The 21,295-nt window shown below is 36.8% G+C and overlaps 2 protein-coding genes across 2 annotated transcripts; one reads left to right on the forward strand and one right to left on the reverse strand.

The window, feature by feature from the left end:
* The first annotated feature begins 417 nt into the window (after nucleotides 1-417).
* Nucleotides 418-4,097, forward strand: LOC139843257 (protein PHOSPHATE STARVATION RESPONSE 1-like). Its single transcript, XM_071833326.1, has 7 exons — nucleotides 418-989; nucleotides 1,070-1,268; nucleotides 1,964-2,040; nucleotides 2,134-2,176; nucleotides 2,319-2,373; nucleotides 2,996-3,065; nucleotides 3,469-4,097. Exons 1-7 carry the CDS (start codon nucleotides 459-461, stop codon nucleotides 3,718-3,720), a joined length of 1,227 nt encoding a protein of 408 aa, XP_071689427.1. The 5' UTR covers nucleotides 418-458; the 3' UTR covers nucleotides 3,721-4,097.
* A 143-nt stretch (nucleotides 4,098-4,240) lies between these two features.
* On the reverse strand, nucleotides 4,241-8,300 carry LOC139843258 (uncharacterized). The gene is made up of 2 exons (XM_071833327.1): nucleotides 4,922-8,300; nucleotides 4,241-4,722 (listed from the first exon to the last, which is right to left on the reverse strand). Exons 1-2 carry the CDS (start codon nucleotides 8,220-8,222, stop codon nucleotides 4,361-4,363), a joined length of 3,663 nt encoding a protein of 1,220 aa, XP_071689428.1. The 5' UTR covers nucleotides 8,223-8,300; the 3' UTR covers nucleotides 4,241-4,360.
* Between the last annotated feature and the right edge of the window lie 12,995 nt (nucleotides 8,301-21,295).

The following is a 21,295-nucleotide window of genomic DNA, read 5'->3' on the forward strand; positions in this document are numbered from 1 at the left end:
TGACAGGGTAGCTGAAGTCTGAAACTGTTAAAATAAATAGTAAAATGACAAAAACTAGGAGCTTTTTCTCAAACGCTAGTTCAATTAGCTTTTAGCCTTTTCACTTCTTCAAAAAGCTTTAAGCACTTGTAACCAAACAGAGCTTTTTTACTTGATAGGAGTTTTTTTCGTAAAAACTAAAAGTTAAAAGCTCCAAAAAGCTTGTTGCCAAACATGCCCAATAACTGTAGTTTGCCATACAAATTTGATGCTTAAATAAATCCACAAAGCTGATATATTGTAACGAATCAGATGATAAATTTAAAACTTCAAACTGCTATGTGACCTTTAGTGTGCCTTCCTTGTGGCTTTGGGAACTGTTGGAATGTTTAAAATATGAGATTGCGTATGTCATAGTTTTAAAAAGTAAAAGATTTCTTATACTCATGGTTCATTAGGTGCAAGGAAAATTAGTAACCATGGATGCACAATCTGCTTTGTCCTTTCAAAGATCAGGTGCAAGACACCTTAGCAACCATGGAGTCACTGGTGCTCGATCTTCCCCTTTGGAAGAGACGTATTTTAAGTTTCCGGACCCTCAACAAAAATTCACTAATGGGACTGTGGGCCCCATTTTTTCTTCGTCTTCAGGGGTGTCTTCAGATCTTCATTATTCTTCTGTTACAACTCGCGAAAAGCATTCAGAATTTTCACCTTTCGTATCCCAATCTTCATTACTTCTTCAATCTACAGCATCAAGCCAGTATATTAAAGAAAACAATAATAATAGTTCATGGTGTACAGATTCACTCCCTGATTTTCTTGATTATCCACAAAATACCCTTATCCAAACTAGTAATGTAGAACATAGTATCATGCCATCTGAGGATCTTGGTAAACAAAATGATTGGCAAGATTGGGCTGATCAGCTCATTACTGAAGACGACGCGTTGACTCATGATTGGAATGAGATATTAATTGATACCAATGTTGTTGATCCAGAGCCAAAGGTATGTTGAACTTTTGGTCACTGTATTTTTATTGTTTATGCTATTCTAGTTTATGAGTTGTATATGATATATTATTTTAGATGGCATATCATATGGGGAAGTCATCTACTAATTCATTGCAAATACAACCAATTGTTCCGTTATCAACTGGAGAACTCTGTATTACAACAACCCCATCACCTTCTGCAAGCAGCTCCCAGTCGAAACCAAGAATGCGTTGGACTCCAGAACTTCACGAAGCCTTTGTGGAGGCTGTCAACAAATTGGGTGGCAGCGAAAGTAGGTCATTTTACCCTTTTTGTCGTGTTTATTGACGATTTATATACCCTTTAACCATAAGTTAGAGGTGTATAAATGGGCGGGTCATGCAAGTTGTGTCAGTACAGGTTATATTGGATAATGCTCGAAAAGGTTCGGGTTGGGTTGATTGTAAACTTATTTTGTCCAAGTTTATTATATAGTTAGTGCATCAATTAGTCTTACTGAAATTATATTACTTAAATACTCATTATTATATAAAAGGTAGAAGGTTTTTCCTTGTTCGGGCTACCCGGGAGGGCGAGTAATCCAACCCCATACTCCGATGTACGCAGCAGGATTACTTCCTGGCTGTTTTCAACCCATCCTTGGCACCACTAAATATTCGTCCTAGAAAGGATAAATAAATATGATTAGGATAAATACTCATTATATATATCTGTATTTCAAAATAAAATAATTCGGATAAAATTAAATACTCATTATTATACATTTCTCCTTAAATACTCCTTATTATATTTTTCTCTATTTCAAAATAAAATAATTCGGATAAAATGAAATACTCCTTATTATATATTTCTCCTTAAATACTCATTATATATTTCTCTATTTCAAAATAAAATAATTAGGATAAATATACACTTTGGACAACTAATGATGTGTTCAACGTTACACTTTATAGCTTCTTATATGCATCAGTAAATATGTATCTGCAGAGGCTACCCCAAAAGGCGTACTGAAGCAAATGAAAGTTGACGGACTAACGATATATCACGTAAAGAGTCACCTACAGGTGCATTTATGGTACTTCTCGGTTGATGCATGTTAGATATGTTAAGAAAATGTGTTTCTTCATTCAGTGCAGAATTGTTTTTTGTTTTTGTAGAAGTATCGGACAGCTCGATATAAACCTGAGCCGTCATCAGAAGGTAAACAATATAGGCCCGCTTTTTCACTTTTGCTTGTAGGTGTCTAAAACAGTATATTGATTTGAAAACATCGATATATATTAGCAGCTGCAACTATATGAGGATGTTTACTAATCACATATTGATCGATGACTTATTGCAGGACCTTCAGAGAAAAAAACTTCCGTAGAAGATTTCTCTTCTTTGAAGTTGAAAACGTAAGTCAAAATTGATTAATTACATGTAAACTTTGTTTTTACTTTTGTCTGTATATCGTTAGCAAATATATAGTGCCGTTTATCAAATGTTGCATTCCTTAAAGTTCCACTTGTTGCCTCATCCAAGCTAATTTCATTCTGCTGATTGCCTTCTATTAACTGACGTATTCAGTTGAAATGTCCTTTGCTCCTATGATGCAACTTTGTTTTGGTAGTCATAGATTTCCGGTGCCAATTTCAACCCCCATTTAGTCACTTATGTATCAGTGGCTTAATATGGGTTATGTTTAATCCCAAATGGGTCAAATGGGAATATAACCTCTTGGAGCTTTATAAAAACATAACACTACTACTGTAGCAATCCTATTTGTAGTTGTTTTTAACGCATTAATTGTTTGTAGCTTTTAGTTTCAGAGGGTTAAATTACTCTATAAATACCATTTCAATAGAAAACCTTTTTTACTTTTGCCTCATTATCTATGGAAAGCGTGCCACCTTACCAAGGAACGTGTCAATAATTTAACTTTAAGTACCTATGCCGTTCCCTATAGCCTTCTTTATTCACATCTGGTTTGTAACGTGATGACTCCTCGTCCTTAATAATTCGATTTGCATATAACAGGGGTTTGGAGATCACTGAAGCATTACGATTACAGATGGAAGTTCAGAAAAAGTTACATGAGCAACTCGAGGTATAGTTTACTATATGATGAATAAAAATTTTCACTTGTACAATCATATTACTATGGTCCCCAAAAGTGTACCCATGGATAACAGAAATAAAAATGGTTACGGTCAAACTGGATTGGATCAAGGCTGGCTTTTGACCCAACAACACTTGATTATCCTTTTTTCGTTAATTTTATAAATAAATTAGATTAAAATTATATTGTTTTTCTTTCGAAAAGAGACCTTGAGTTCCTCTGATTCGCTTTCTGTTTGGTTGAGTGTTTTTATTTAACTGATCGACCTGAAAAATATAGTCCAAATTGACCTGTTTTCACATAAATGGGTCGAAACTGCTCGTTCTCCTTTTAAGTTTATTGAATAGGATGAGTATCAAATAACTTTACTTTCCTTTACGTCTTTGTGTAGATCCAAAGAAACCTACAGCTGAGAATAGAAGAACAAGGAAGATACCTTCAAGAGATGTTCGAGAAGCAATGCAAGTCAGGAATCGACAAGTTCAAGGTTCCAGATTCTCCTGCAAAAACCGAGCTAGTATCCTCGCAGGCTAACCTAAATGAACCCGTTTCAGACCCAGTGGTTGGACCATCTGAAGAAGGTCCCAGCAAGTTAGGACCCTCTGATTCTTACCCCACTAAGCGAGCAAAAGTGAATGAGTAAAAAACCAATATAATCCTGACTATCTATCTTGAATTTCTATATGGGATTGAAGGCTTTAAGTTGACTAGAGATTAAAGTCTTGAACTTTTTTGAATTTATAATTGGTTCCTTTTAAATAGAATCTTTTTAATAAAACCCTAAATCAGAAGATAGTGTTCCTGAATCCTGATGTAGTTTGGAATCGCCCCTTAGAAATAGTTAGTTTAGTTAGGAGTATTATTTTAATTGTAGTATTAATTATAATTACTATTACTATGGTTTCATTTCATCCTCTATAAAAGAGGAATTCTATGTTATTTACCAAAGCTGCACCTACACTTGGTCCAGAGTGCATTGCTTGGTTGTACTGTACATATGTATTACCCTTTTAAACTTATGAAATCATGAATTTGAGTTTCCAGATATGTTGACTTTTTAGGGCTCTTGTTAGTAATCAGATCAGACATTTCAGAGAAGCTGCAAGGCTGCTGTTGAGGTAATACTTGGGGATGTTGATGGAAAGATGAAACATACAAGCACAAGGAGTATAAAACATTAAATTTTAAAATTTTTATTTAAAACATGAGGCTAAAATAAAACAATATACTTCCAGTTTTAGACTACTTACTCATCTGTACAAATGATGTATAATGTGTTCTGATTACTGCTCAATTTTAGTTTGGCTTGGAGACTTAATTAGCCTGGGTTGAGTACTGGCTGATAATTCTTGCACAACGGCTCGCATAGAAGGTCTTGAATCTGGTACCGTACAAGTACATTTCCGAGCAACATTCAGTACAAGTAGCACTTGTTGGGTGATGCTGTCCATCGGAGGCGAAAGCCTACTGTCAAGAATATCTTTCAACAATAGAACTTGGTCGTTTTGAGAGGTCAACGTTGTGTTCGAAGATTGTAGAGTCTTTAGAAGCTCCCCCGGATGTTTTCCCATCATAATCTCAAACGTTACGACTCCAAAGCTATAAACATCACATTTCTCTGTAACCTTCATCGTCAACGCAAGTTCTGAAACATAAAGACATAAATAGCTTATTTTAGTAAAACAAATGTACGAGCCGATGATTCCAGTCTTTCCACAAAGCGGGTAGCCGCCTTGGGATTAGTCGCCTCGCAAAACATGTCAGATATCCACATGAATTAAAGAAAATAAAGTAAACATGTTCGAGTTATACCAAAAGTAGACATATTATCGAAAAATAAATACCTGGTGCCATATAACCATATGATCCAGCGACTCCGGTCCAGTTACTCGAGTCCGGGTTCAACAACTTGGCGGTCCCAAAATCCGACAACCGAGGAACCATATCAGACTCGAGTAAAATATTGTTTATTGAGACATCACGATGTACAATCGCCGGAACACAATCATGGTGCAAGTAGGCTAACGCGTGTGCTACACCTTGGACGATATTAACCCTTGTATTCCAATCTAATTCCGATTTCACCTTTTCGCCATAAAGTACATTTCCCAAACTACCCTTCTCCATATATTCATACACCAAGTATTTCCCGCCTTCCCTACCACAATACCCATAGAGTTTGATAATATTCCGGTGCCTAACTTCCGTCAAGGCACGTATTTCATTCTCGAAACTCCGCTTGTTCGTCTCGGAAACCTCACCCGAATCTAGCACATTCATTCGTTTCACCGCCACAATTTGGCCGATCGATAACTTGGCTTTGTACACACTCCCAAATCCTCCTTTTCCTATACAATACGTCTCGTTGAAGTTTCCGGTAGCCTTAACAATATCTCCGAACGTAAACTTGCCCTCTCGTTCCCATATAACCAATCCCGAGCTCCCCATTGTGGTTGCACTCGTGATCTCTTCGTCAACAAGGTTCGATCGTCTTCTAGTAACAACACAAAACACAGCAATACTCATTGCTATCAACACGAAACTGATCGCAGGAACAAGGATCGCGAAAAGTAGCTTTTTGTCACTAGATTTCTTCTTTTTCTCGTCGTCATTACAAGAAGATAATCCCTTTTCAGTACCACATAGATCACGATTTCCTGTAAACGAGCTAGCAGGCGCTTGTTTGAACACACCTTCATTCGGTATTGATCCTGACAAATCATTGTACGAAAGATCGATCGATTGTAAACTAATCATTCCGGTCGCTAAATCTTGACTAATTCGGCCCGAGAAATTGTTGTGTGAAAGGTTTAAGTTTTGGAGATTGTTCAATTTCGATAGATCTTGCGGGATATTACCAGATAACAAATTGTTGCTTAGATCAAGCATATACTGTAATCGACCCAAATTTCCGATTTGAAATGGTACTTCACCTGATAAACCATTGTTGCTCAAGTTTAAGCTTGATAAACTTACACAATTTCCAATTGTTACTGGTATGTTTCCAGATAGATTATTCGAAGATAAATCGAGCACTTGGAGTTTAGTTAAATCGCCTAAACTTTCAGGTATTCGTCCAGTTAACTGATTGTTGGTTAAATTCAGATTGAACAAATTGGTTAGCTTACCCAATTCGTTTGGTATTTCGCCCGTTATCTGGTTCGATTCGAGCCTTAGTACGCTTAACCGTTGTAACTCTCCAAGCTCCGAAGGAATTGTCCCCGAAATTTTGTTTTTTTCCATTTGTAGATTCGTTAAGTTCGTTAACTTTCCTAATTCGGGACTGATTTCACCTGAAAACTGATTATCACTGAGGTTAATGTACGTAAGATTCGGGTGAAAACCAAATGCTAACGAAATGTCTCCAGATAATTTGTTTCCATCGAGTCTGATCCGGCTTAGATTCGTGCAGTTTCTTAAACAATCGGGTAACGATCCCGTTAAGTTGTTACCGTTAACTGTGAACTGATCAAACTGAAAACCAGAACAAATTTCGGAAGGTAATTCGCCCGAAAAGCTATTGTTTGAAAAGCTAACATTTGTTAACAACAGATTGTTCTTGCCTAAATCAGCAGGTATACGACCCGTTAATTCGTTGCTAAAAACCGAGAGAACCGTTAAGTTATAAAGGTTGGAGATAGTATCAGGTAACTCTCCTGTTAAACTGTTGGTATTGATGTCGAATTTAGTCAACAAAGTCAAGTTTCCAATCGAAGGTGGAATCGTTCCGTTGAAGTTATTCGAAAAAAGCTGCAATGCTTGAAGGTTGATTAAGTTTCCAATTGTAGATGGTATTGAACCTGAAAACTGATTATCTGAAACATCTAGACTTTGAAGAAACAACAAGTTTCCGATTTCTAACGGAATGGGACCCGCGAAGCTATTGTTGTACAAAAAGAGGACTTGGAGGTTTGACAAGAGGCCGATTTCGGGTGGGATTGTTCCGTTGAAAAGATTGTTTTGAACTTGTAACGAGACTAATTCGGTCCAATTCGCTATAAAATGTGACAATATTTCACCCGAAAAGTTATTTTCTGAAATACCAAGATCAGAAATTTTGGTGAGATTTGATAATGACAATGGTAACTGGCCGGAAAACGAGTTTCCGGCCAGTGCCAAGAATGTGAGATTAGAACATAATCCGAGCTCGAAAGGAATCGAAGAATTGAGTTGATTCGAGTGAAGATCAAGGTACCGAAGATTTCGAAGATGACCAATTGAAGATGGGATCTCCCCTTCTAGTGAATTTTCAAACAATTCAATAAGTTCAAGATTTGGCATCTTGTCTAAATCTTGCAATATTGGTCCTGAAAATTGGTTGGTACCTAGTCTAAGATCAACTAACTTTGTAAGATTGTAGAAACTTGTTGATAATTGACCTTCAAATATGTTATCAGTGAGATTAAGGTATTCAAGGTTGACTAAATTGGTGAACAATGATTCAGGTAATGAGCCATTGAATTTGTTTATTGATAAATCAATAAAAGTCAACTTCTTGCATTTGAGGATGAATTCAGGGAACTCATTTTCAAGTTCATTGAGATACAGATTGAGAAAAGTCAAAGATGGCATACTTGAAAAGTCAAACCAGTTAGGATTAGTTAAGTAATTCCCTCCAAGATTTAAGTACCATACCTTTTGTAGATTGCTAATTTGATAAGGAATTGCACCATTAAGATTATTATTATTAAGATTAATATATCTTAATTCTTTTAACATTCCAATCTCAATTGGGATTTCACCTTCAAATCCATTTGAGCTCAAATCTATGTACATGATGCTTGAAAGATTACCAATAGTGGAAGGGATGAAACCACTAATATCATTAGTGTTTATATCAAAATGGGTCAGATTTGGGAACAAAGAAAATTCAAAATCTGTTAATGTTCCAGATATGGATGATCCTTGAAGGTTGATCTTGGAGACAGTACCACCTTCATTGCATACAACACAAGTCCACTTGCAAAGATTTTGAATGTTTCTTGAAGACCATGAATTCAATAATGATGGTGATGATGATAGTGTGTTCTTCCATTTAATAAGTGCTTGTGCTTGTGTTGTTGAAGTTGATGTGGTGTTTAATGGTAACAAAGAAAGAATGGTGACATAAAAGAAGAGATTCAAAAGGCTTACAAATGCAGCCATATATGAATGGCCTTTTTTAATGTTAAAAATATGATTTTTATCATAAAATTTCAAAGAGAAGAAGATGTTGGTTGAAGAGATTGACAGAAGATAAGCATTATAAAATATTAATATGTGTGGTTGGATATGCAATATTTAGGAGAGTTGTGTCAGAATTGAATGAGTATACCTCAGAGTTGAAAAAAATGGCGAAAAAACAATATTTTGGAGGATTTAGCATAATATAAGGATAAGCTAGCAAGTATTTTTAGTAGTCAATATATATTATATATTAGTTTTATGAGGTTGCACGATAATTGTATATATTAGTATTCGATAATGTTGGTATTGATATTATCAAATGTATAATATAATTATAATGAAAAAACTATGTATTACTGATAATATTTGTATCGAAAATATTATTATTGAATACTAATACACGGATTATGAGCCCATACGTTGGAACTACTTTAAACAAATAATCAATAAAACACTCCAGCTCATAACAACTACATGATTGTTAGTAGCTAAAATGTATGAGGTTTAATATTTATGTTTCATTCAATTAGTAAAATAGAGGTATTTAATTTTATATTGATTGATCATAATCATTAATCTCTTTAAAGTATACATATATATACTTATAATCCTAAAACTTTGTAAGTGAATTCCCGGTTAGTTCGGTGTTTGTTCATTTTTTATTGACTACGAGTAATTATTGAGTGCAAAATTATATATGGTAATATTGAGTAACGTGAACAATGTTTATAAAGCTAACTTGTGCCCTAATGAAACAACCCAACCCGTATTAAAATCGGCCCATAAAAATTTTTACTTTTAATACGCGTTAAATAATACTTTAGGTCCCAATACACAATTTCCAAAACATATTTGTTACCGAAGTAAGTTCAACGAACTTAAAACATACATGAATAATTTAAACTCCTTAATACAATAATATGTTATTTAAAACATAACCCGAGCATGGTGATTTGGGACTATGCTACCCAAATCCTAATCGAGTCCAAAAGCAAGATCTTCTAAAGCAACCTAGCCAAGATCTCTAATCCCCAAGCTTACCCGAGCCGCCAAGCATGCGAACCTATAAAAATGTAAACACCGAGAGGGTAAGCTAATGCTTAGTGAATGCAATACTTATACGCATACATACATAATCCAATTACTTGCATACACCTACACAACAACACAATATCATTAGCATACCACAATAAACGAATAAACGAATACACGAATAATCATACGTACAATGCTAGTAGAACATACACAACCCAATATACACAATGTCGACATTCGACTCGATGGTGGCCGACGAAGAGCGGTAGGTCAAATACGTTAACCACTCACCACCCATCGCAACACGTACGTGGTCGACGAAGAGCGGTAGGTCAAATACGTTAACCACTCACCACTACGCACCATGAGGCCGACGAGAAGTGCAACCGAAACGTTAACACTTACCTCAATCACAAGGATGGCCGACGAAAAGCGAAACCGCTTACCATCCCACGATAAGTGGCCAACGAAGAGCGAATCCCTAAACGGATAACACCCACCACTTACCCATACACACATGTGGCCGACGAAGAGCGATAGGTCAAACGTTAATCACTCGCCACAAAACAAAATATACACATGTGACCGACGAAGAGTGATAGGTCAAACATTAACCACTCGTCACATATCCAAACGCACACATGTAGCCGACGAAGAGTGATAGATCAAACATTAATCACTCGCTACATAACCAATACTAACATGTAACCGACGAAGAGCAATAGGTCAAACATTTATCACTCGTCACATGCCTCACCTCCATTTGTGGTCGACAAAGAGTCATTCCTTACGGAAATCACTCCCCACATTCCAAACACACACATACACACGTGGCCGACAAAGAGCGATATGTCAAACATTTATCACTCGCCACATACACAAAACGAATATAGCCAACGAAGAGCTATCCACACGGATATCACTCACTATATTTTCCCAACTCAAATGTGGTCCACGAAAAGTGAATCCTAACGGATGTCACTTACCACGTCGCACGCAAGCAACCAAATTATATACATAGGCGTATAAATATTCCACTCACTTCGATTACTTGAAAAGCAATCCCGCTTGAGCTCCAAATCGTCCAAATGCAAATCACCTAAGTAATTTACAAACAAATAAGCTAAACATTCTAGCTTATACCCAAAACACCAATAAGTGCAATATTAACCCATTTGCACTTACTTCCAATTTGACTAAGTCAAATCTCGCCCAAAACACCCATAATCACAATCAACTAGTGATTATGTTCTAACACCATATTTTACAAGTCTTACAAGCATAAACTTGCACACCAAACCCAAAACCCGACATTAACAACAATAAACCCGAATCTTGGTGTTAACCTTCAATTAACAACTAAATGGGTTTCACCTATGAATTATACAATCAAAAGCCCTAAACTTGAATGATGAACACGAAAATGAATTTCGGAGTTAGAGCTTACCACTAGTATCACCGTGTAGCTAAGAACGAGGAGAACACACTTGTCAACTACGCCAAAGATCAAAACCCGCTTCTTCCTTTCCAAAATTCCACTTGAAACACTTGGGGTATTTGAGTTTCTTGAGAGAAAATGAAAGAAAAGGAAAAAGAAAATAAGAAATGAAATGGGTGGACCAGATTTTAGATCCCCATCTGGCTCAATCGTGAAATGACCAATTTGCCCTTGAACTTCATTTAAATTTACAAGAATCTGGTGCCAGTTCGCACCATTTGCCGCGCCGCGGCCTAATTCGTCGCGCCGCGACGATTGCCTTGAACTGGGATCACTTTTAAACGAACTTCTGGTCTGGATTTCTTCGAAAGGCCGCGCCGCGGCTCTCTTTGTCGCGCCGCGACCTATAGCTGGGTCTGGGATCATTCTTTGTCGTACTTCTGATCTCAACTTCAGTTCATTGCCGCGCCGCAGCCTCCTTTGTCGCGCCGCGACACAAAGCTCAACCTGAGCCCTTCTCTCGCGTATAAGACTTTAACACCTGAACATGTCCCGAACCCTTCATACGCCTATCGTACATACACAATACACTTATAAATCATGTACGGGGAAAAACGGGGTGTTACAACTCTCCCCCACTTAGACTCGATCACGTCCTCGTGATCCTCGTCACTTAACTGATCCGAATCCACACGCTATGGTCCTCAACATAAGTCTCAAATTCGATGTCCACAACAATTCCCACAAATCCGAAGATTTCGCTCAACTCCTTTAGGCGACTTTACACAAAAGTTACCCTCCCGATTTAAATCATCATCCGTGATTTACCAAATCTACCAAGCCGAGCACTAGAATCTCGTTTCGTCCCCAAACCGGAACGAACTCATGTCTCGACCGCATGACAAACACATGCTAACATTCCAAATTTCGTACCGAGTTAGCAATCCCTTTAGCGTACCCTTATCATGTACATCGCTAAAGTAACAACACACCAATAATATGGCCAACAAACAATACAATGGAGCCAACGAAAAGTGAATCCTCACGATTGGATACCACTTGCCCCATATCCTCACGCGTACGTAGCCGACGAAAAGCGGTAGATCAAACGTTAACCACTTACCACTACGCAACAAGAGGCCGACAAAAAGCGCATTCTTACGGATCACACTTACCTCTCCTCACACATGGCTAAATAAAAGCGATTCCTAACGGAAAACGCATGCCACACACCAATAAGTAGCCAACGAAAAGCGAATCCTAACGGTTAACACTTACTACTTATCACACTCAAACCGTGGCCAACGAAAAGTGAATCCTCACAATGGATAACACTTACCACAATACATACAAACAAACTAAGTATATGCGCATACTTAGAATCATTCCATACCGTCTGGAATTTCCGCACACGAAATGTCCGCACCCGCGAACATTGCTTAACACAATCGAGCAAGAACTACCTATAGCGCACATAGGCACAAAACAATAATCCTCTAGAAAAGAATTCGACACGCACACTCCTTAACCGGGGATTTCCTTGCTCGTCAAACACGTCCATTATCTCTCAACGAGATTTCCCACATTACCACCTCGAGTAGTAATTCACATCCAAATCAATAAATACAATTCAACCAAAATTGTATTCCACCACAAATCGACCAATCTAGGCCTCGAAACCAACTCCGGATCTAATCATGAGCATTATCCGAAATTTTCACACCAAAACCTCCTCGTGCGGGAGTGTAACTCCCCCACTTGGAACTACGTTCCATAACTGCATCTTGCACAACCGTACAATGCTACCAAAGGTAGACTTTACCAACAATTGGGTTCACACGACCCATCACCATATCTTGCTCCAACCTTGAGCATACTAAGGATCTTAACATACCCTTAAACACTTCGAACGAAGAGTTCATCACAAATTACACAACTTTATTCTTGCAATCCCACGATTGCCACAACTTGTTAAAGTTCCACCTAGTCACTCATGTACCTAAGGGTTTCTCTCCGGTACCCTAAGTACAATGTAACCACAATACCGTCGGAGTCGAACGTTACGCTTGCAGGTATGAAAGAGGCACCTGACATCGCGTCACATAGACTCCACTATCAACACTCATCGAGACCGAAAAACTCGACCTCGAGGGTTCCATTCATCCGATGTCACCCATCACAACACTAAAGTGACCTTAAGTCATCCGTACCTGACGAAACTTATGTTTCATCAATTACGACACAAAAGCGACTACGCGCTACCAAAACAACACCAAAGCCCGTTCTCATGGATTGGTAAAATCTTTCGCCCAACACTAAGGAATGCTTGGAATCACCAAGTCTTACGCCCTTAGCTCGTCAATCCAACCATCGTCATAGGGTACTTCCATAAGGAACGCTGCCCCTCATCACACTATGCACTAACACAAAATGCATTTAAACAAAGTCATAAGTACGTTTCAATAAGATAATCGAAAGGTACCTGAACATCGTCGCCAGGTTCATGCATTACCAACCAAATCCGGACACGCCGACTTTCGGTGTCCCTCCTTTCGACAATTAAAACACGTAACCTTGTTAGACTTCGCATTCGTACATTCACGCGACAAATGACCCCGTTCTCCGCAATTATAACACGTGGGTACAAAACCGCCCGTACCACTCTTCTTCACGCTTCCGCCGCCCTCAGAAGTACTCTTACTTTTCTTGTTCGAATGGATCGTAGTCTCGGACTTCCGCTTACTAACATCGGAACCACTCTTCTTTAGGACAAGCGTCTCAAAACCTTTCGCCATGTCAAACAACTCGTCAAAAGTTTTCACCACGTTTACGCTAATCTTCTCTTGATAACTATCGTTCAAGATTCGATAGAAGTCTTCCTTCAACATTTTGTCATTACCGACATACTCCGGGCAAAATTGGGTCTTTGATAAGAATACGGATTTGAGAGTGTTTAAATCCATTGACCCTTGCCTCAAAGCACGCAACTCGTCTTTAAGCTTAGAAAGATCGGCCGAAGTTCGGTACTCCTTGAAAAATTCCGCTTTGAACTCGTCCCAATTGAACTCCATACATTGTTCCTCACCATAGAGTTGAATTTTCGCATCCCACCACAACTTGGCGTCACCCCTTAGCATACTACTACCATACCTCGTCTTCTTATCGAGAGGGCACTCACTAGTACGAAAGGCCCCCTCCATATCGGAGATCCATCGAGCACTCTTAAGTGGATCTCGCTCACCCTCGAAAGTGGGAGGTTGAGCATCCTTGAAGTTTTTGTAGTAGAAGTCGCGCCTTACCATATTATCTTCGTGAAGAACAATCTTAACTTGTTCCTTGACTAGATTGACTACTTGCTCGTCAATCGTATCTAAGAACATCTTTTTAACGTCCTCTAGAAACCCCGCTTTGTGACGTTCGAAGATGGCCTCAACCTTAGCCGTGAACTCGGAGTCCTCGCCTTGATCACCATTATCATGTCCGTTCCTCGTCTTCATTCTAAGAAATGAACTCGGTTAGGAACGCAACACGAATAAATTATATACACCGTCGCGAACACTAATCACAATCAAGTAAATACGCCACCGTTCGCACATCCCATCTGGTTCAATACTTGTTGTACATCACTTACTTGACTTGGCTTGCAACCGTAATAATGGTCGCGAAGCATTATTACGCTCACACGTCATGCCGAGCTCATGAATACAACAACTATCTCGCTAGACGTTCAACACAAAACAACATGATTAGTAACAACATAATCAATACATAGTTAGTTCACCTATTCTCTAAGGCACTAACTAAAACCCGAACCGACCCGTAATCCTACAAGTCCCGCAATAATAGCACACACAAAAAGTCTAAGTCTAGGCGCCTATCTCAAGTCACCTAAATCCCTTAGACCATGCTCTGATACCACTTGAAACAACCCAACCCGTATTAAAACCGGCCCATAAAAATTTTTCCTTTTAATACGCGTTAAATAATACTTTAGGTCCCAATACACAATTTCCAAAACATATTTGTTACCGAAGTAAGTTCAACGAACTTAAAACATACATGAATAATTTAAACTCCTTAATACAATAATATGTTATTTAAAACATAACCCGAGCATGGTGATTTGGGACTATGCTACCCAAATCCTAATCGAGTCCAAAAGCAAGATCTTCTAAAGCAACCTAGCCAAGATCTCTAATCCCCAAGCTTACCCGAGCCGCCAAGCATGCGAACCTATAAAAATGTAAACAACGAGAGGGTAAGCTAATGCTTAGTGAATGCAATACTTATACGCATACATACATAATCCAATTACTTGCATACACCTACACAACAACACAATATCATTAGCATACCACAATAAACGAATAAACGAATACACGAATAATCATACGTACAATGCTAGTAGAACATACACAACCCAATATACACAATGTCGACATTCGACTCGATGGTGGCCGACGAAGAGCTGTAGGTCAAATACGTTAACCACTCACCACCCATCGCAACACGTACGTGGTCGACGAAGAGCGGTAGGTCAAATACGTTAACCACTCACCACTACGCACCATGAGGCCGACGAGAAGTGCAACCGAAACGTTAACACTTACCTCAATCACAAGGATGGCCGACGAAAAGCGAAACCGCTTACCATCCCACGATAAGTGGCCAACGAAGAGCGAATCCCTAAACGGATAACACCCACCACTTACCCATACACACATGTGGCCGACGAAGAGCGATAGGTCAAACGTTAATCACTCGCCACAAAACAAAATATACACATGTGACCGACGAAGAGTGATAGGTCAAACATTAACCACTCGTCACATATCCAAACGCACACATGTAGCCGACGAAGAGTGATAGATCAAACATTAATCACTCGCTACATAACCAATACTAACATGTAACCGACGAAGAGCGATAGGTCAAACATTTATCACTCGTCACATGCCTCACCTCCATTTGTGGTCGACAAAGAGTCATTCCTTACGGAAATCACTCCCCACATTCCAAACACACACATACACACGTGGCCGACAAAGAGCGATAGGTCAAACATTTATCACTCGCCACATACACAAAACGAATATAGCCAACGAAGAGCTATCCACACGGATATCACTCACTATATTTTCCCAACTCAAATGTGGTCCACGAAAAGTGAATCCTAACGGATGTCACTTACCACGTCGCACGCAAGCAACCAAATTATATACATAGGCGTATAAATATTCCACTCACTTCGATTACTTGAAAAGCAATCCCGCTTGAGCTCCAAATCGTCCAAATGCAAATCACCTAAGTAATTTACAAACAAATAAGCTAAACATTCTAGCTTATACCCAAAACACCAATAAGTGCAATATTAACCCATTTGCACTTACTTCCAATTTGACTAAGTCAAATCTCGCCCAAAACACCCATAATCACAATCAACTAGTGATTATGTTCTAACACCATATTTTACAAGTCTTACAAGCATAAACTTGCACACCAAACCCAAAACCCGACATTAACAACAATAAACCCGAATCTTGGTGTTAACCTTCAATTAACAACTAAATGGGTTTCACCTATGAATTATACAATCAAAAGCCCTAAACTTGAATGATGAACACGAAAATGAATTTCGGAGTTAGAGCTTACCACTAGTATCACCGTGTAGCTAAGAACGAGGAAAACACACTTGTCAACTACGCCAAAGATCAAAACCCGCTTCTTCCTTTCCAAAATCCCACTTGAAACACTTGGGGTATTTGAGTTTCTTGAGAGAAAATGAAAGAAAAGGAAAAAGAAAATAAGAAATGAAATGGGTGGACCAGATTTTAGATCCCCATCTGGCTCAATCGTGAAATGACCAATTTGCCCTTGAACTTCATTTAAATTTACAAGAATCTGGTGCCAGTTCGCACCATTTGCCGCGCCGCGGCCTAATTCGTCGCGCCGCGACGATTGCCTTGAACTGGGATCACTTTTAAACGAACTTCTGGTCTGGATTTCTTCGAAAGGCCGCGCCGCGGCCCTCTTTGTCGCGCCGCGACCTATAGCTGGGTCTGGGATCATTCTTTGTCGTACTTCTGATCTCAACTTCAGTTCATTGCCGCGCCGCAGCCTCCTTTGTCGCGCCGCGACACAAAGCTCAACCTGAGCCCTTCTCTCGCGTATAAGACTTTAACACCCGAACATGTCCCGAACCCTTCATACGCCTATCGTACATACACAATACACTTATAAATCATGTACGGGGAAAAACGGAGTGTTACACCTAAGGGCACTTGTTAAGAACCATTAATGATGTCAAAAGTTCCATGAATAATATAAAATTGTAATTAATACATATGTAAATTAGGAAATTTATGAGTTTAATAAATTAATTTTGTGATATATTTGGAAAGTTTGAGTGTAATAAATGATGCATAACTTGTGTCCTTAGGGCATACGTTAGTCAATCCCTTATAATTTTCATGTTAGCAACTAAGAGAATTGTGCATGCTGATCAAATCTCAAAGACTTTGTACTCTAACTTATATGAAACCTTACTAAGTAGTATGGAACAAATGGAACTGCAAACATGTAAAGACGAACTATACACATAGTTAGTTGATTTCTTTTATTTACTAAAAATAAAATAAAATAAAACTATAAAAAATAAACATACGGTAATATCACCAAAATGTAATTATATAACCAGACTAATTTTTAATTATCAAAAAATATAGTATAAACATAGTATACATAGTATATTTTTAATTACTAAAAATATATGGAATATTACTTTGTTATTTGTTTCCATAATTAAATTGTGTAAATAAATTTAAAAAAAGACACGTGGCAATCTTTGTCTAGGAAGTGACATGTGGCAGAATTTAACTAAATAGTGATACGTAGAATTATTAACATGCGCTTTATATTATAATAATAATAATAATAATAATAATAATAATAATATAGATATAGATATTTTAGTTTAATATAAAGGTTTAACTTAGGAGTATATATCATCAGCAACACATGGTAGGAATAATTGAATTTGCTATGAACCAAGGTATGACTTTTTTATATTGTCCTTTTCACACTTTTAAAAAACCAACTCACAATTAAAATATAATGGTTCCAATCAGAATCTTAAAAAGGTTTAGTTTATGATCCCCTGTTTTACAGCTCAACTGCTGCTAACTGATAAAATACTACTGTTATTCATTTTTGCATTTGTTTGTGTTTGACTTTCACTTTATTAATTTATATTGTACAAGGTTTTAGTTATTTTTAGAAAGTTAGGATTAAAATTACAAATAGCTTATATATTTTCTTAAATGTCTCGTCATAGGCTATATACCTATTTTTTTTCTCAAATGTCCCGATGTAGGCTATATATATTTTTAAAAAGTGTAATAATATAAACGATTATACTTTTTTAATCTTCAACAATAAAAGTTGATGGCGTGTCATCATATTATAGTTTACATTGGAACAAAAAAGAAATTATATAACATACATTGAAACAAAAGAGAAACTATATTTAGTCCACGTCACATTTAAAAAAACCAAAAATTACACGTAATTATTTTAACCGGTTGTACCGGTAACTGGTAACCAATTGTTGACAAGAGAATACTAATTGAGAGTATATAGCCGATAATAAGACAAATATGAATATATAGCTTAGATCAGAACATTTGAAAAAGTATATAGCCTATCTATAGCTTTAACCCTTAAACTTATGTTTTTAGTATTGGTTGTTTAATTGAAATTTACGACCTTTCAAATTACAATCGAATGTTTAAAACTTAGATAACAGTAGCACATTTACAAAGAAGAATTAATAAGCAAGTACATCTTTATTTTTATTGTAAGAAGTAGCAAGAATAAATATTACTCCGTTATTAGTTCGTATTCGTTATATATATATATATATATATATATATATATATATATATATATATATATATATATATATATATATATATATATATATATATATATATATATATATATATTATATTATATTATATTATATTATATTATATTATATATATGATAATAATAATAATAATAATATATAAAGATAACTTTTGGTAATTATTTTTAACTAGTTATCGAACCCTCGCTTCGCGCCGGGGGTCGATTTTCAATGTATTTTATTGTGTTTAGTTTGTAAAATTATTTCGTGGCTAACGATCATGTCGTTGAAGCGCAACTCGAGTCGAACTAAAATGTATAATCCGTCAAAGATTTAAATGTTATTTTACATCTCCGCGTTTCGCTATGGAGTTGTCCACTTTTAAAAATTTAACGCAAAATCAACGTGTATGAAAAGTACCCCAAATATTTATCGTTTTTTAAAAAGCGTCTGTTTTTCCTATAGTTAGTGACATTGTGTTCCTAAAATTATTTCGAGTTTGACGATGTTGTCGGGAAATTTTAGCTCGTTGCGAACGAAGATATGACTCGTTGGATATTTGGGTGGAGTTTAGTTAATATTTTTTATGAAAATGGTTATTTGACACTTTACCCCCCTGTTTGGGGGGTCGGTTTTAATTATTGAACAAAGGTTAGGGGCTTTACTTGCGAAAAGGAAAGAAAAAGTGAAGAAAGGAAAAAAAAAATATGTGAAAAGACGAAAATACCCCTGCTTATTATTCATCGTTTTTGTCTAATAGTTAATATGGTAATATTTGTTTAATGTCGAGGATAGTTAATATTTACTTTTTTACTAATGGGCTTATAGCCTACTAATATCAAGAGAACTCATATAAACCTTGAATAAAAGAGAATTTATTATTCCAAAAAAAGTTACTAATATTTACACTTTTCATTTTTAAAGGGGATTATATTTCTAAGACCACAAAAGTTTTATCATTTTGTGTTGGTCACTCATATTTGAGATGATTTTGTAGCACATTAAAATTCGTATGTTATTCCATGTATGTGAGTTTTTCTTAATAACTACGGAGTAAAAAATTTGTAAGGTAACACAAATACTCATGTATCTTTTTAATTAACTTCATTTAGATTATCAATTAGCCTGTGGCATGTGGCAAAACGATATCGAGGTAAATCATCCACTTTGAAGTTGTGAGTTTGAGTTCCGTAATAGATAATATGTAACTGAACTTTTTTATTTGTCGTTTAAAAAAACTTTAATTAGATTACTTTTCAAATATATGATTATTAGCATTCATTAACATTTATTCTAACCTCGAGAGAATGTGCAACATGTTTTCGAGAAAGCCCACACCCCATAACATATTAGCGGACTCCCAAGAGCCATAAATATTAAAGAAATGGCCATAGGAACTGGCACATCATGACTCAGTGGGGAGGAATAGTGCGTGAATGACGATCTTTCTCTCAACAATGCTTCTCGAGGCTCTACTCCAGATAGGTTGAGGAGACATAAGTCAATGATGATGGGATCAAATGTCGAGACTTGGCACATATGGAACAAAATACGAAGTTGTACAGTCTATAAAATCAAATTGATATACTCCGTATTTAGGTGATTTCAAAATGTATAGTTCTTTTATTAAAATACGAACGTTATCAGAAGTATGCTACGAAACACTTTTAATATTTCTTTCACCTATAATTACATATAGATCTCATTTTGAGTATAACGAACTTTATCTTCTTTTCTTTTATTTATTTATGAAAATAAACAACTAGTTTGAAAGAATTAGAAAAGTTTATACTGAATGTTAAAATTAGGAGGGAGAGACTATTATAGCTGAAAACAGTGCCCCTTTCTTTTAGTTGAACCAACAAAATAGTCAACACGTAAGAGGTTCACTATGTTTGACTTGTAATGTGAACTCAAGAAAACTTACTAGTCAAAAGTCGAAACCTGTTATTCATAATATGATTAATGGTCAGAAATAGCCTTGTTTGTTATGGATTGATTTTTACGCCAGCTAATGATACGCTATTCGGTTAGCGTATAAAAAACACGACGACAAAGCACAATCCAAAAAGGAACCGATCACCATAAACGTGAATAAAATCATTATAAGATCACAGCGGACAGGCGGCATCGGATAGCATTAAAGACAAAAGTCAACTTCCGAAGAATAAGGGTTGACTCGCCAATCAGAATGTGACGCGTGTCCATCCTTGAAGAAGAACCTTTGAATTTTTGCCTATAAATAGGCCACATGGATTTCATTGATAGGCGGATTACATCATTTTGTCAGAGTAGAACTTTCTCTCTCTACAGAGAGACTTTCTCTCTCTAAAGTGATTGACCAAGTTTGACCTAGACTGGATTCGCAGTTTGACTCGGGATCCGGTAATCATTGTTATTCGGAGAGCGTTCGAAGCCTTAAACCGCTCACCGTTAACGTGATTGTGACTTGCACTCGTATTTTATCTGCGATCCGGATTTAGTACGATCACCAGCTATATGATGAGAATGAGAATGAGTATTCGGTTAGATATAACATTCTGATTGGATTATCATATGACCAATCTCTACTCTTTTTATAGTTACACTAAAATATGCCGTAATGAAGTTTAAAAATGAGACTTTATGTGAAGTAATTTGAATGCCAAACACATATCATCTTGTAATGGTTAA

This window comes from Rutidosis leptorrhynchoides, chromosome 4 (assembly GCF_046630445.1).
Source record: "Rutidosis leptorrhynchoides isolate AG116_Rl617_1_P2 chromosome 4, CSIRO_AGI_Rlap_v1, whole genome shotgun sequence".
NCBI lineage: Eukaryota > Viridiplantae > Streptophyta > Magnoliopsida > Asterales > Asteraceae > Rutidosis > Rutidosis leptorrhynchoides.